This window comes from Hemicordylus capensis, chromosome 14 (genome assembly GCF_027244095.1).
Source record: "Hemicordylus capensis ecotype Gifberg chromosome 14, rHemCap1.1.pri, whole genome shotgun sequence".
NCBI lineage: Eukaryota > Metazoa > Chordata > Lepidosauria > Squamata > Cordylidae > Hemicordylus > Hemicordylus capensis.
The window spans coordinates 19,039,502-19,055,906 of NC_069670.1; the positions used below are offsets into that span (position 1 = coordinate 19,039,502).

The window sequence follows — 16,405 nt, forward strand, 5'->3', positions numbered from 1 at the left end:
AAGCAGATCTTCTACCATGGAGTGATGGCCTCATCCCCCAAGGTTACATAAGAAGCTGTCACCTACTGAGCCAGACCCTTGGTCCATCCAGCTCAGGATTGTCTACCCTAACTGGCAGCAGCTCTCCAGGGTTTCAGCCGGGAGTCTTTTCCCAGGCCTACCTGGAGATGCTGCCAGGGAGTGAACCTGAGACCTTCTGCCTGCAAAGCCGACGCTCTGCCACGGAGCTGGGACCCCGTCTCCCGTGCAGAACAAAGATGGGTGCAGGGGTGTATTTAAAGCGCCTCTCTTTGCTGCTCTCAGAGGGAGGGCTCAGGGTGGTCATAATCAAGGCTGGGATGGGGGACAGTTGAACCCAATGCCAGACCTGGAGTGCACACTCACAAACTTGGCATCCCCGAGATCTGTAGCTGGGCAGCGTCTGGAGCCCACAGCACACCGAAGGAATGCCTTTGAGGCCCAGCTAGTATTTAAGTCAGAGTTGGCTACTACAGAAACAACATGCCCAGCTGCGGGGTGGTTTGTTCTTTGCAGGGAGTGTACCTGTTGGATTTCTGCTTGGCAAGCCAGTAACATTCTTCTCATTCCTTTTGAGAACTTTTTTTTTTTTTTTTTGCTGAAAAGTGGTATATGACTTAGTGGGAGAAGAGCTGGTTTTACAGTATCAAGCATAAATTCTTCCCTCTGCTAAGCAGGGTCTGCCCTGGTTTGTATTTGAATGGAAGACTAGAAGTGTGAGCACTGGAAGATATTCCCCTCGGGATGAAGCCACTCTGGGAAGAGCAGAAGCTTCCAAGTTCCCTCCCTGGCAGCATCTCCAAGACAGGGCAGCAAGAGTTTCCTGCCTGCAGCCTTGAAGAAGCCACTGCCAGTCTGGGTGGACAATACTGAGCTAGATGGACCAAGGCTCTGACTCAGTATGTGGCAGCTTCCTATGTTCCTATGACTATTCCAAATAACAATCAAAACACAGGAACTGTGTCCGAATCAAGCAAAGCAGGGACAGCCGAGCTCCACCTCTCCAGCTAACCATGGCTTAAATGGCGTAAGCAGCCTGGAAGAACCTGTTCTGAAGACCTGCTGGCCTTCTCTGTTTCTGCTTTAGGCTGGAAAAGCCAAGAGCAGGAGGAGGGGGACATTCTTGGCTCCTCTGTGTGCATGATCCTCACATTTGCATGTGCACAAAACTGCTCTTGCTTGCACAATCTCCCGTACATATGCAACATGCACCTTCCGCCTCACCCTTGTCGCCTGTCACTTTGCTAGCCAAGTGTCTCAGGAAACATAGGAAGCTGCCACATACTGAGTCAGACCATTGGTCTATCTAGCTCAGTATTGTCTTCACAGATTGGCAGCGGCTTCTCCACAGTTGCAGGCAGGAGTCTCTCTCAGCCCTCTCTTGGAGATGCTGCCAGGGAGGGAACTTGGAACCTTCTGCTCTTCCCAGAGCGGCTCCATCCCCGAAGGGGGGAATCTCTTCCAGTGCTCACACTTCTAGTCTCCCATTCATATGCAACCAGGGCAGACCCCGCTTAGCTAAGGGAACAAGTCATGCTTGCTACCATAAGACAAGCTCTCCCCTAGACCTTCTCTTCCTCGCTTCCTTTCTACCAATGGCAAATAGGGATTCGTTTGCCCTTCACTACTGTGAGTTTCCCAGAGCCGTTGGAATTTTGCAAAGATGCCATAAGCCTTCAACAGCTGAGCCAGTGGCTAGGGAGGGCTCATCATAGCCAGAGATCTTACAGCCAATAGTGAGGAAGCTTTCAAAGACCGCAGCCTGCATTTACCCCAGGATTTTGTTCTGTTGGGTCTTAGCGGGGAGAGCAGCTAACTGAGCAAAGAGGTCCCTTTTCAAGCGGTGATTATCTTCTCTTTAGCAGGGGGAAAGCAACTGACCCTGTCCAGCCCCAGCACAGCATCCCTCCAGTGGCTGCAACATAGGATGCTGCCATATACTGAGTCAGGCCATTGGTCTATCTAGCGCAGTATTGTCTTCACAGGCTGGCAGCGGCTTCTCCAAGGTTGCAGGCAGGAGTCTCTCTCAGCCTGATCTTGGAGATGCTGCCAGGGAGGGAACTTGGAACCTAGATGCTCTTCCCAGAGCAGCTCCATCCCCTTAAAGGGAATATCTTACAGTACTCAAATGTAATCTCCCATTCAAATGCAAACCAGGGCAGACCCTGCTTAGCTAAGGGGACAAGTCATGCTTGTTACGATAAGACCAGCTCTCTTCTGTTGCTGGTGTCTGCCTTTTGCGGGGAGGGCGGGGGGAGATTATAAGCTTTCTTACAAGGGTTCATCTCCCTATATAATTTCTCTTTGTATACTGCTTTGAGAACTTTTGCTGAAAGCCTACAAATATAAACACAAATATAAATATTTGTAGTAATAGTAACAATAATAAACAGGGGAAGCCCATGAAATTCAAGTGTTGCATGCTTCCGCTGGGTAATTTCATCTCAGGCATAGCAAGAGTCCTTAACGTTTGTCCAAGCTTGACTTTGGAAATTACCTTTTCGGATATATTTATAATTATTTAGGTATTGTGTGAATTTGGGAAAGAAAAAGATTAGTGGTCAGGACATTTTTAAAAAAAAAAAAGATTTGAAATTCGCAGTTAGCCCACTTCCTTCTGAACAATTATTCTGTAGAAAACACACAACTTTTAAGGGTTTTTTTCAACCTTTTATTTTTTTTTTTCCTTTTTACATTGATTTTGTTGACTATGAGTTCATAATGCCGGAAAAAAAGAGCCAGTTGTGTGGTCCGAGACGCACACAATTTCCTTTTATCCTGCTAAACAAACTGCACACACAACCTCTTGTTTTAAATTTTAAATTATTATTTTACAGCACCTTATTTGAGTCTCTCCCCCCACCCCTTTCCAGAACGTGACATTTAAAATATCTGTCATCTCTAATCTGCATTCCTGGCCTTTATTTTTCTGTTTTATACAAAATGAAACAAACCAAAGACCACAACGGAAGTTATGACTTTTTTTCTGATATTTTTTCCCCAATTGTTCTTTACAAACATCTATAAACTACACCACAGCACAAAATTTGTTGCATACAGACAGTACTACACATGGTTTTTGTATGTTGGTTCTGATTTAAAAGACCAGCTACACTGTAAAGGATGTTAAGAGACCAAAGTCGGAAGGTGACAGACTCAGAACGAAACGAGGAATCGGGGGTGTGCTTTAATTGCGCAGGACTCGTGATACGTTTGATCGGATATGGACCCATTTCTTTCCAAAAGGTGGCATTACACACTCAGGAGTTGGTTCCAGACACATTTCGGGAAGCGTTAATATTTTGAGCAAAATAATAATAATCCCGTTTTCTCTCGGAGCCCTGTTGGATCAAACCAAAGTATCTAGTCCCACACGAGGTATATTCTAAGGTTTGTTCCCTGCAGGCAATGGACACAGCCCACCTCCATTCACAAACATCTTACTCCAGAACTTTTTAACAGAAAGTGATCAAGACAAAAGGGAAAATGAGAATGAATCGAAAAAGAAAACAAAGAGGAAGGAAGACAGAAAGGAAGCGAGAAAGATGGAGGGGGGAAATAAGGGAAGGCTGTAATATACTCGTGTTAAGATTATGAAGGTTGAGAAAGGTTACAAAGATCCCTCTTCTCTTTTTCTTCTCTATTTCTTTGGAAGAACCAATCTACTTTTGTACAAAGCTCCATAGGCCCAACAGCAGAGAAATGGCATTTCTACTGCACAATTTCATTTTATTGTTTTGCACTAAACAAGATGTTTCCAGTTGCATGCTAGAATCAACCTTGGACCAGCATCTGGTTCCAAGACAAGCAGGGCAATAGGCAGTAGCCCTCCCCTGCTATCTGTCCCCTAGCAGCTGGGGTTCAGAGGTAGACTGCCCCTGAATGAGGGGGTTCTATTCTGACCCCATTTGTGGCTAAATAAGAATCTATGGCCTTGCTGGATCAGCCCCTCTAGAACAGTGTCCTCTTTCCAACAGCCTGTCTACTATAATTCTGAGGGGAAGAAAAATGGGTTTCTTTGGGAATCTCTCTCAAGAAGAGAAGACAGGTATGGGTCTAGGCTTGGGTCTCTCTCACAGTACTTTTTCTTTCTTCAGCCAAGTAAATCACATTCAGAAAGGCTGGTCCAAAAATGTTCAAGTTATCTCCTCCACCACCACCAACATAGGAAGCTGCCATATACTGAGTCAGACCATTGGTCTGTCTAGCTCAGTATAGTCTACCCAGACTGGCAGCGGCTTCTTTAAGCTTGCAGGCAGGAGTCTGTCTCAGCCCTATTTTGGAGATGCTGCCAGGGAGGGAACTTGGAACCTAGATGCTCTTCCCAGAGCGGCTCCATCCCCTGAGGGGAATACCATACAGTGCTCACGCATCAAGTCTCCCATTCTATGCAACCAGGGCGAACCCTGCTAAGGGAACAAGTTATGCTTGCTACCACAAGACCAGCTCTCCTCTCTGTCTCCATCTCCTGGTTACATTTTAGATTCTTCACCCATCTTTTTATTTTATTTATTTATTTTAATTTAATTTTTTTGCCAATTAGAGCAAAAGTTAGACAACCACCCTGTCCCCTGCCCCAATCACTGAAACTTGCCATCAAAATCCCAAACCTGGATGTCAGATTTTGAAGTCAGAATTCCATTTCCCAATGAAAAGAGACTTATTTCGCTGCAGGTGCCAAGGTCACAGGGGTCAAACTGGGCAAGCTAGTTGGTGTCGTCTTCCCTGCTAGTGTTGTGGCAGCGGAGAAGGTTGGATTCTGCTGCACTTTAGCGCCACCACTGCCGATGGCCAGAGGGTGGTACGGCAGCGCCCAACTCAGCAAGGGTCAGCTGGCACAGTTGGACCAATCAGGTTCCACCTGGACCTGACAATGCTGGCCCTGGTAGCTCATCCTGGCTCCGGCACAGAGAAAGCTCTTCTGAACTACCTGGGTCAGGGCTCCTGCCTACCTGCCTCTAGCCCTCACAAGCTGGTCGGTGGATTTCCACATGGTCTTCAGGGAAAGGAGAACAACCATGTCTAAAAATCTCCATGGCTAAAAGTCTAAGAACAGCCTTGCTGGGTCAGACCAAAGGTCCAGGTTAGACCCACATCCTGCTTCCAACAGGATCAGTCAGATGCTCAGTTGGCTTCAAGGCAGTGGTCGCTATCTCCTGTTTATCTGTCCCTGTCATCTGGTGTGAAATATACTGCTTCATTATGGTGAGGTTCTAGTCAGCAGTCATGGCCAATAGCTGTTGAAAGTCCTCCTCTTCCAAGACTTTATCTTGTCTTTTCTTTAGCCCACCTGAACTATGGCCAACACCCAATCTTGTGGTGGTGAGTTCCATAGAATAAGGGCTGTTTGTTGGCTGGCTGGTTGGTTTGTTTTAATGGTAATGAAAGATGTGGCTGGCTGCGTGGCAGCAAATGGAATTGCTTATCCTGGAGTTAAATTTGGTTTCCAAGGTTTCCCCAAGTCATCAGATTTTTGGTCCAAAAGATTAAAGACCTATTTCACCTTCCCAGAGTTGCTAGGCTCCTTGTGCTTGAAAGAGAAAGATAAGAATTGCTCCGGGTATGGGAGTTCCTTCATTCAGGAAGTACAGCAAGAGAACACACAGGTCACTTTTCAGAAATGACACTGAGGATACGGTTTGACTTTAAGAACATCAGAGGAGCCTGGTCCAAACCAAAGTTGTTCCATCTAGTTCATCATCTTGTTTCCATCAGTGGTCAGCCAGATGGGAAGCCTACAAGCAGGAAATGAAAGAAACAACCTTCTCTTGCGCTAAACCCTCACCCCTGGTACTCAGGTAGACTGCCCCTGAAACATGGAGGTCCCAGTTAGCTCATAGCTATCAAGATACACATCCTGCATAAGTTTTGAGCCATCTAAGATGGTGGCCTTCACTGCATCTTGTGACAGTGAGTTCCACAAGTTAATCACCTGTTTGGCAAACCAGTGCTTCCTTTGGCCCATCCTGAACTAAAGGAACCCAGGTTCTAGTATTACCTAATATTACAAGAGAAGGACGGGGGAGGGGTGGATCCTGTACCATTCACAGTCTGATGCAGCTCTACTGGATTTCCCGTACAAACCAGCCATACCGTCGGGAACCGATGTGAGATTCCAAAATGGCTTCCTTCCACATCCACATCTCATCGTGCGTCCCCATTCAGAAGTGGCAGGCTGGAGATAAAGAGGCATTCATAACAGCCTGTACAAAAGTTCCCAAAGGTATGGCGTTGTGTAGGGAATTGTGCCTTACTGTGGCACGTGATCACTTACACTGACTATACAAACCTCCCCATCTGTCAAACGGCAGAAAGATCTGTGTGGGGTCAGTGCACACGTTTCAATGCATTTGAGACCCAGAACACAAAACTGACCTGCACGCCTGCCAGGTATATCCCTATATATATAAGAGCCCCCAAACAATACTGGGCAGAAAGGACCAACGACCCAACTCCGAACAAGGCCGCTTCTGATGTTCAAATATATACGCTTGTTCCTATTGTGCTGCTGAGGTATAGAGCCGGGGAACGGATGGCCTAAAGACCTTCGACCGGAACATCTCACCGTCCTGCCTCTGAAATGCCTACCCCAAAAAACAGATCCACCACCTTCAAATTACACAGATGTACAATAAAAATGTATCGGTCATGGACAGGTGCACCGGGTAAATCCGACTTGTGGGACGGCGAGCCGGCATATGTTGGGAGCCAAGCCGGTTCCTCGGTGCAGAAAGAGAATTCCACTGGAAATCCTGAAACGTCAAGCTAAACGAAGTTACACCTGAACTGATGCTAGTTTTACACCCAAACGGACGCTAAGAGTGGGTTATGATGGTACATACAGTAGGGGAACCCGTGGAGTTCTGCATTGATCCGTACACACACACGCGTACGCACACAGTGACACGAAGCGTGCCTTGTGGGAACCTTGAGGAGGGGGAGGGAAAAAAAGAACGAGGATTCGTTTGGAACACATTACACACCCAAGATTTGTGAGTTGTTTACAAGTTTACACACTGGTGTAAAACAGATCACACTTCCGCTACTGGATATTTGGACGCTCAAGCTTGGATTCGTAAATTAGGATCGCACCCTGAAATACCTTGGGGTCGGGAGGGGACGCTGCCTCTCACATGTTCTGCCTCTGACTTTCTCTGCGTTAGACAGAAGATCGCCCCCGCCTCGTATCGGTTTCCCCGGCCGCTCCACTTGGAACTGGATTCGCACAGACACCAAAATCACAGCGGTGCGCGAATGGGGAGGAGAGACAGGAGGGGAACTGAAAGAGCGACTCGACGAAAGGAAATCCAAACCAAGATGGATTATTATTATTTTTTTGGTCACTGAAATGGTACAACGAGATGGTCACAGTGTCTACGACTCTACATCTCCCCCAAGTGGGACGGGGCAGGAGCGGGCCGGGCCGGGTGCGAAGCTCTCTCACTGCAGGACCTGGCCACGCGTCTCCGGTAGCTTCAGGGCCAGCGAACTGCCCACCGCCAGGGCCGTCGAGGCCAGCAGGATGGGCACGGCTTTGGTGATGCCGACGAAGGAAGTGAAGATGCTGATGCCCAGGACGGCCGCCAGCTTGCACAGGGCGTTGAGGAAGCCAAACGCGGTCGTCCTAGAGGGGAAGGAGAGAGGACCGAAAGTCTTTAGACGCTGTGGGTTCTTTCAGGGAGGCACAGTGTTGCGACATTTCGATATACTTCGGTCGTGATTTTAGGGTGCTCAGAGCTCTGCACACATCCTCGGAGCCCTGATGGTAGGATGTGATGCCCGGAGGGCAAGGATGAACTGCCTATGCGGCATGGTACCTAGCTTCTCATTGTATCCTTTTTGGTGGTGGCACCCCGGCTGTGGAATTGCCTCCCCAGTGAGGCTCACCTGGCATCGTCACTCTGTCCTTTTAGACGCCAGGTGAAGAATTTGCTGTTTACTCTGGCTTTAAAAATATATATATATATACATTTTTAAAATATTTTGCATTGTATTTTCGGTTTTAGATTGTAGTTTGTCTTGTTTTAGCCACTGAATGGCGCAGCGGGGAAGTCACTTGCCTGGGGAGCAAGAGGTTGCCGGTTCAAATCCCCGCTGGTGTGTTTCCCAGACTATGGGAAACACCTATATTGGACAGCAGCGATACAGGAAGATGCTGAACGGCATAATCTCATACTGCGCGGGAGGAGGCCATGGCAAACCCCTCCTGTATTCTACCAAAGAAAACCATCCTGGCTCTGTGGTTGCCACGAGTCGACACCGACTCGACAGCACAACTTTACCTTTACTTTGTCATGTTTTATGTGTTTTTATTAGATGGTTTTACTGTTATGTTGTTGTGAGCAGCCCAGAGAACAATTTGTTATGGGGCAGCTGACAAATGAATGTAATTATTAATTATTATTATTTATCGTGTGAGATCAGCCGCTCTGCCCATGCATGCAGCCTTCGCACTCCAGCAAGACTCAAGCGCTACCTAATGTTTCCCTTGGGAACTTAATATGTTCCATGTTCTTAATTCACGCAATATTTATATATTGCCCTTCTACAGACTGTACTCAAGGTGGTGTACAGTAAAACCTTAAAATGCAGCCTATTCAATCTGGCTCCAACAACCTGCCTCGCCTTGTGCTTAGATCTCCACCGGAGACCCCGTGCTTAGATCTCTGCATCCCATCACCCGCTGAGACTGTCGAGAGAGTCAGGACTTCCTCAGTGGTGGCATCCCTCTGCCCCGAGTGGCTTGCCCGGCAGCTCAGTGGCAGAGAGGTGTCTGCTTTGCAGGCAGATGGTCCTCGGTTCAGTCCCTGGCAGCATCTCCAGGTAGGGCTGGGAAAGACTCCGGCCTGAATCCTTGGAGAGCTGCTGCCAGTCGGTGTAGACAATACTGAGCGAGATGGACCAAGGGTCTGACTCAGTATATGGCAGCTTCCTATGTTCCTATGATCCGAAGCCACTGTTCATATATTGTTCTGTGTGCTTTTATTGGCTGTTTGCTCTTAGTGAGGTTGATGATGATGATTCAGTTGGATCCATAGCAACAGGAGCGGAAGGGTGCGAGAGCCTCTATTATTAATCTATTAATAATAAATATTGATTTCTAACCACAGGCTCGCCACAGCTCTGTTCCTGGGGCTTAACCCGGCTAGCTGATGCTCACCAGCTAAGGGTAGGGGATCAGACCCGAGGGCCTTCCGATAAACCCCCATTCTGCCTAGCACAGGAAACCATCACCATTTATCCTTTATAAAGCGCCTGGTGAATGCTAGGTGCCGTTTAAGCCAAAACAAATATACAAATCCCCACTTGCTGTTGAAAAACTGGGTGAGTTTTGTGCCTGGATCTAAGCCTCTTTGCTTTATGGACCCCCTTCTCTCCCGGTGAATGCTCCTCACTAGCCCTGCCTCCCTCCCTCCTGGAAAGATTAATCCGGCTAGCTCTCTCCCTCCTTCCCTGCTGTCCCCCTTTCCTTCCCCCATCAAGGTCCCTGCGGGCAGCCACCATGTGACTGGTGTGACTGGCGGCTCAATGCGTCAATCTTGGGCTGATCCTCATTTCCAATGCTGCCCAGCCTCCCTCTTTCCCCTGCAAAGCGCTTCTCCCCGAAGGACATTTCTGCAGCATCCCGAGAATGACTGCAATATCACGAGATTCAGATGGGAGGGGCCGGGGGGAGCAGTAGCAAGGGATGGGACGGGCGTAGTGAACAGCTAAGGGGCCGCCATAATGTGGCAGGGAGTTTTTTTTCTATGCTAGAGTGTGTGCCAGCCTGGAGTTGTCCACAACAGGACTGGTGAGGAGAGACACTCGGATGGGCGCGCCTGCGGATGGCGTGTGTGGACACAAAGGGGACCCCCCTACAAGGCCATGCTGTGTTTACTGCCAGCCCCGGAGAATTCAGTTGCAACACATACATCTTCCGGGCAAAGTTGGTTGCCAAGAAATGTCGGTCCAACACACGGAAGGGCTCGTTCGCAACAACGCGTAATCAGCTTGTGGAATTCTCTGCCACAAGATGTGGTGTGGGCTACTAGTTTGGATGGCTTGAAGAGGGGCTTGGATAACTTCATGGAGGAGAGGTCTATCAATGGCTACTAGTCGGAGGGCTAGAGGCCACCTCCAGCCTCAGAGGCAGGATGCCTCTGAGTCCCAGTTGCAGGGGAGTCACAGCAGGAGAGAGGGCATGCCCTCAACTCCTGCCTGTGGCTTCCAGCGGCATCTGGTGGGCCACTGAGTGAAACAGGATGCTGGACTAGCAATAGCAATAGCAATAGCACTTACATTTATATACCGCTCTATAGCCAGAGCTCTCTAAGCGGTTTACAATGATTTAGTATATTGCCCCCCAACATTCTGGGTACTCATTTTACCAACCTTGGAAGGATGGAAGGCTGAGTCAACCTTGAGGGCCTTGAGGGCCATCAACCTTGAGGGCCATCAACCTTGACTAGATGGGCCTTCTTGGGCCTGATCCAGCAGGGCTGCTCTTATGTTCTTATATCATGTTCTTGGCCAATATGTGAACGCACACCATCCATTCCGGAGGAGAAGCGAGCTAAAAGCCCCACCTGGAAATGCTCCTGGGAATCTCTGTTATGGCAACTCTGGTTGGGTGCCCTGACATGACACAGGTGCAAGATTGTTTTAACATGGAAACGTAGAGAGTGAGATCTGTACACAGGGACAAGGGAGCGTGCTTACCTTTTATCTGATGGGTACAACTCGACAGTGAGGACATCCAGAGCGTTCCAAGAGGCTATGCTGACCCCACCAAATAGACAGAGGAGGGCGATCATGGCTGATTCGCTGTTGCCAAAGGACAAGAAGAAGCAACTCACGCAAGACATCACGCTCGATCCAGCTGCAGGGACAAGAGAAGTGGAGGAAGGATAAGCTAGGAGTCTCAGGAACCAGGTTTATTTAGACAGCGTTTATGCTGCAGTTTCCATCAGACGTCCAGAGCAGTTTGCGAAGGAGAAAGAGGACAATAAAACCACAGCTTAAAGAGTCAGTATGCAATCAGGAATTGGAAACAGCCATTTTTAAGCAACTCAAAACAGGCAGGTTTACACTCATTCAAGCACTGTTTGGAGGCAGGCACTGATTTATTGGGGACCATCTGACAAGCAAGATTCTAGACCTCATGACGCTAAAACCAGGCGAGAGAGCTCGGGCACACGGATGTGGAAAGAGCTTTTTGACTGCCACTGGAACAAGAGGAGCAATTTCAGCAATCTGATTAATCACGCCACAGCAGCCGTCTGTAACATTAGTAAAGGAAAAACCCACCAAGGGCCTTACAGCAACTTAAAGACGAAACCAAACCAATCATTCACTTTTGTGGCGCATAAGAAACTCTGCCTGAGGAATTGGGGTTTCTAACCCTACCAGAGGCTCCCTCGTTTGGTCCATATTTATAGACCGTTCTAATCCAAGGGATCAGGCTGGCTGTGGAACCTTTTTGTACATCAAACGAATCCCGGTCTCGCAAGAGATTTGCAGACCAAATTTCACAGGCATAGGGGAGATGAAGCAGGCAGGAAAATCAGGACAAAATCGAGGAGAGCTGCTCTTATGGTGGTAGCAAACGTGAATTGTCCCCTTTGCTAAGCAGAATCCACCCTGGATTGCATTTGAATGGGAGACTACATGTGTAAGGTATTTCCTTTAGGGGATGGGGCCTCTCTCAGAAGAGCATTTACATGCTTGCTTGCAGATGGGTCCAAGTTCCCACCCTGGCAGCATGGACTAGGACTAGGACTGGGGAGACCCGAATTCTAATCCCCCTTCAGCCATGAGACTTGCTGAGTGACTCTGGGCCAGTCACTTCTCTCTCAGCCTAACCTACTTCACAGGGTTGTTGTGAGGAGAAACTTAAATATGTAGTACACCGCTCTGGGTTCCTTGGAGGAAGAGCGGGATATAAAATGTAAAATAATAATAAAAAATAAATAATAATCTCCAAGACAGGGCTGAGGGAGACTCCTGCCTGTATCCTTGGAGAAGCCACTGCCAGTCTGTGCGGACAATACTGAGCTTGATGGACCAAGGGTCAGACTCTGTATATTGCAGCTTCCTATGTCCCTATATGTACCTAGCATCCGAAGACGCCCAATCTTGTCCATCAGGAGTGCCGAGACAATGTTCCCCGGCAGCACTGCCAGGGTGCCCAGGAAGCTAACGAAGTAGATCATGTAGGCGTTGTTATCATCACTGAAATCCAGCTGGCATCCTTCTTTGTTGTGCATGAAGCTGCTGTTGACGAACCGGCTGCTGATGAACTTGTACTCAAAGAGGTCTGTGGAGCGGAAGGCCAAGAGGTTAGGACTTGAACTCAGGGCTCGGTAGTCTTCAAGATCTGGAGGCCCTTCTGGCCCTGGAGCAGGGCATCGGCTGGAGATCTAAGTGTGGAGTAGGTTTGTATGGAGTTTGAGACTGAGCTCCCAAACAAAAGCCTCAGGGCTCCATCCTATCTCCGATGCTTTTTAACATCTACATGAAACCCCTGGGTGAGATCATCAGGAGATTTGGAGCAGGGTGTTATCAATATGCTGATGACACCCAAATCTATTTCTCCATGACATCATCATCAGGAAATGGCATAACACCCCTAAATGCCTGCATACAGGCAGTAATGGACTGGATGAGGGATAAATAAATTGAAACTGAATCCAAACAAGACGTAGGTACTCATGGTAAGGGGTCATACTTCAAGGAACATGATAGATCTTCATGTTCTGGATTGGGGTTGCACTCCCCCCACCCCGAAGGAACAGGTACGTAGCTTGGGAGTGCTTCTGGACCCAGGCCTCACTCTGGTTTCTCAGGTTAAAGATATGGCCAGGAGTGCTTTCTATCAACTTTGGTTGATATGACAGCTGCGTCCATTCCTTGAAGGTAATGCTCTCAAAACTGTGGTGCACTCTCTGGTAACCTCTAGGCTTGACTACTGCAATGCACTCTATATGGGGTTGCCTTTGTACGTGGTTCGGAAACTTCAGTTGGTCCAAAAGGCGGTGGCTAGATTGGTCTCCGGGGTTTCTCGGAGAGACCATATTATGCCAGTTTTAAAGCAATTGCATTGGCTACCAATAGGTTTCCGGGCGAAATACAAAGTGTTGTTGATTACCTTTAAAGCCCTAAATGGCATAGGACCGAGTTACTTGGGAGAGTGCCTTCTTCTGCATGATCCCCACCGCACTTTAAGGTCCTTGAGAGAGAGAGGTCCGTCTCCGGATGCCACCAGCTCATCTGGTGGCGACTCGGGAGAGGGTCTTCTCTGTAGTCGCTCCTGGGCTCTGGAATGCACTCCCTATAGCTGTTCGTGATTCAACATCTTTACCTGCCTTTAAAAGAGCCCTTAAAATGCATCTTTTTAGCCTAGCTTCTAGTAATCCGAGAATGTTTTAAATTGTTTTAGTGATTTATTCTGCTTTCATTGTATTTACTTTTGTGAACTGCCTAGAGCCTTTGGAATCAGGCGGTATATAAAGTAAGTAAATAAATAAGTAAGTAATCAATCAATCCCCGGCATCTCCAGGTAGTGCTGGGAAAGATTGCTTCCTGAAACCTTGGAGAAGCTGCTGCCCGTCAGTGCAGATAACACTAAGACAGATGGACCGAGGGTCTGACTCAATATAAGGCCACTCTCTATGTCCTTATGATCCTTTGCAACGGCACACAGATACATCCTTCTTCCCTGTCTGGCGTCACGTTTCAAACCAGGCCCCAGAGCATGTTGGTGTTTCCCCATAAAGCACTATCGGAAATATTTCTATCTATTCAGTCACCTGCCAAGTCTTTGCACTGTGTGCCCTGAGAGAACTGACAAAGGTGCTCAGGGCCCGGCAGCTGCGGATGGAAGACCTCATCCTGACCGGCTCCTAGTTCCAAGTGATCTCATAAGCTGACCGCTCCCCTGCTCTTGGGGGAAATTTCCTCCCTGGCCCGAAAGACAGCTTGCTGGCTGCATGGGGGAGGGATCTAGATGATGGTACCCAGCAGGGGCAGAGCCATCATTGGGCGAATGGGTTCAAAGAACCCGGGCCACCACTAGTCAGGGGCCGCACCTGGTGCCCCAGCTGCCAGAGGCAGGGGGCGTGGCTTTGTTCCCAAACATTTGCAAGCAAAGCCACACCCCGGCGTCTGGCGTCAGATGCAGGGGGGTAGGGGGGCGGGAGCGCCACTGTGGGAGAAGCACGGGCTGCTGGCTGGCTTCCTCCGCCATTGGTTCCCAGGACACCACCCTGCCAACAGACAGGGCACCTCCCAAATGGAGGCGCGGGTCTTTACCTGTGTTGTAGAAGACAGTGTTGATGAAAGTGCAGTTCTTGAAGAAAGTATTGCTGGAGGTGATGTCTTCGAAGAAGCACTCCTCGAACAGGGAGTCGATGAAAGTGACAGATTTCATCTTGAGGCTTATGAACCTGCCAAAAAAACCCAAAACGACAGACACGCGTGGACTTAGTGTCATTTATTTATTTACACCCTGACTCGGCATCCTTTTCTGGGTGACATATAAAGGGAGCAAAGCCAGCCGGGTGGTAAAGTAAAGGTAAAGTGTGCCGTCGAGTCGGTGTCGACTCGTGGTGCCCACAGAGCCCTGTGGTTGTCTTTGGCAGAATACAGGAGGGGTTGACCATTGCCTTCTCCCACGCAGTATGAGATGATGCCTTTCAGCACCTTCCTATATCGCTGCTGCCTGATAAAGGTGTTTCCCATAGTCTCCCGGACTATGTTTCCCAGAACATACCAGCTAGGGCACAGGTCACTGTGTCCAGGCAAAGGTGGAATGCTGAGAATGCAATTAATTCCGTGCACCCACTTTCTTGCAGAGAAGGGCAAAGCCCAGGTGGGCAGAAAAGAAGCCGCCAGTCCAAACCAACTCAAAGGTACATCCTGAACTCTATCTGCAGAATCGTAGTGGCTCCGAGGCCGGTTTTTCACCGGTTCGGCCTTTTGGAGCGGGAGGGTGAAGGCCCTTACCTGTCGTTGAAGTACTCGCTGCGGCTATGGATCTGGTTTTCCAAGGTGAAGTTGATGTTGATGTGACGCACCGTCTCGTGGGTGAAGATCTTGGTGCGGGAAGCATACTCGATATTCTGGAGGTGCTTGATCATGTCTGGGAACCAGACGGTCAAACCGTAGTAACTGCCAGAAGGAACGAGGAGGAAGGAAACGGGGAGAGGGGGAGAAAAAAACAAAGCAGGAAAAGAAGAGGTTTATAAAACAATGCATGGCAGAAGGAGGGGGAGGATTTCCTCTCTCACACAACACTAGAACCAGGAGTCATCCAATGAAACCAACTGGCAGGAGATTCAAGGCTTTTCAATGAAAAGAACATAAGAATATAGGAAGCTGCCTTCCTGAGTCAGACTGTTGTTCCGTCTAGCTCAGTATTGTCTACACTGACTGGCAGCGGCTTTCCAGGGTTGCAGGCAGGGGTCTTTCCCAGGCCTACCTGGAGATGCTGCCAGGGACTGAACCTGAACATAAGAACATAAGAACAGCCCTGCTGGATCAGGCTCAAGAATGCCCAACTAGTCCAGCATCTTGTTTCACACAGTGGCCCACCAGATGCCTCTGGGGAGCCCACAGGCAAGAGGTATGTGCATGCCCTCTCTCCTGCTGTTACTCCCCTGCAACTGGTATTCAGAGGCATCCTGCCTTTCAGGCTGGAGGTGGCCTATAGCCCTCCGACTAGTAGCCTTTGAGAGACTTCTCCTCCATGAAGTTATCCAAACCCCTCTTAAAGCCTTCCAAACTAATAGGCAACACCACATCTTGTGACAGAGAGTTCCACAAGCTGATTATGCATTGTGTGAAAAAGTACTTCCGTTGGCTAGTCCTAGATTTCCTGGCAATCCGTTTCAGGGGATGACCCCCCCCCCCAACCTTTTACATCCACAGATGCTCTATGACTGAGCTCTAGATGCTCCTGGTTACCTTTCATCCTACCTACTTTTTGAGGTTCGAACCGGTTCGAAAACGGTTCGAATTCGAACCGAACCAGGGGGTGGTTCAGACAAAACCAAAACCGAACCACCCCCTCCTGGTTCGAGGCCGGTTTGAATTCAAACCGAACCGGGCGAACCGGTTTTGTGCACATCCCTAGCTCCTGATAAATATTTTCAGCTGCCTTCTGTGTCAGACCTTAGTTCCATCCCACTCAGTCGTGTCTGCACAGATTGGCAGCAGTTCTTCAAGGCAGAAGTCTCTCCCAGCCCTACCTGGAAATGCTGCCAGGGTTTGAACCTGGGACTTTCTGCACACAAAGAAGATGCTCTTCCACTGAGCCACGGCCCCATCACCTCTACCACACTGCACATAGTTCCATTCCTACCCATCACAGCTAATAAGTGTGATAAGAACGGCCCTGGCTAGATCA

The 16,405-nt window shown here is 48.8% G+C and overlaps 2 protein-coding genes across 5 annotated transcripts in view; one reads left to right on the top strand and one right to left on the bottom strand.

Annotated features, from left to right (window-relative positions):
* LOC128337152 (heat shock 70 kDa protein II-like) overlaps nt 1-16,405 on the top strand; it is a 179,017-nt gene that overhangs the window by 157,254 nt on the left and 5,358 nt on the right. The window lies entirely within an intron of this gene.
* The window catches only part of SV2A (synaptic vesicle glycoprotein 2A), a 55,553-nt gene continuing 41,861 nt past the window's right edge, over nt 2,714-16,405 (bottom strand). For all 3 annotated transcript variants that reach the window (XM_053277812.1, XM_053277813.1, XM_053277814.1), the window contains exons 9-13: nt 15,004-15,168; nt 14,311-14,444; nt 12,113-12,316; nt 10,720-10,879; nt 2,714-7,642 (exon numbers count right to left, since the gene is read on the bottom strand). In XM_053277812.1, the coding sequence (XP_053133787.1) occupies nt 7,459-7,642; nt 10,720-10,879; nt 12,113-12,316; nt 14,311-14,444; nt 15,004-15,168 (847 nt within the window). In that variant the 3' untranslated portion in view covers nt 2,714-7,458. The remainder of the gene's footprint in view (nt 7,643-10,719; nt 10,880-12,112; nt 12,317-14,310; nt 14,445-15,003; nt 15,169-16,405) is intronic.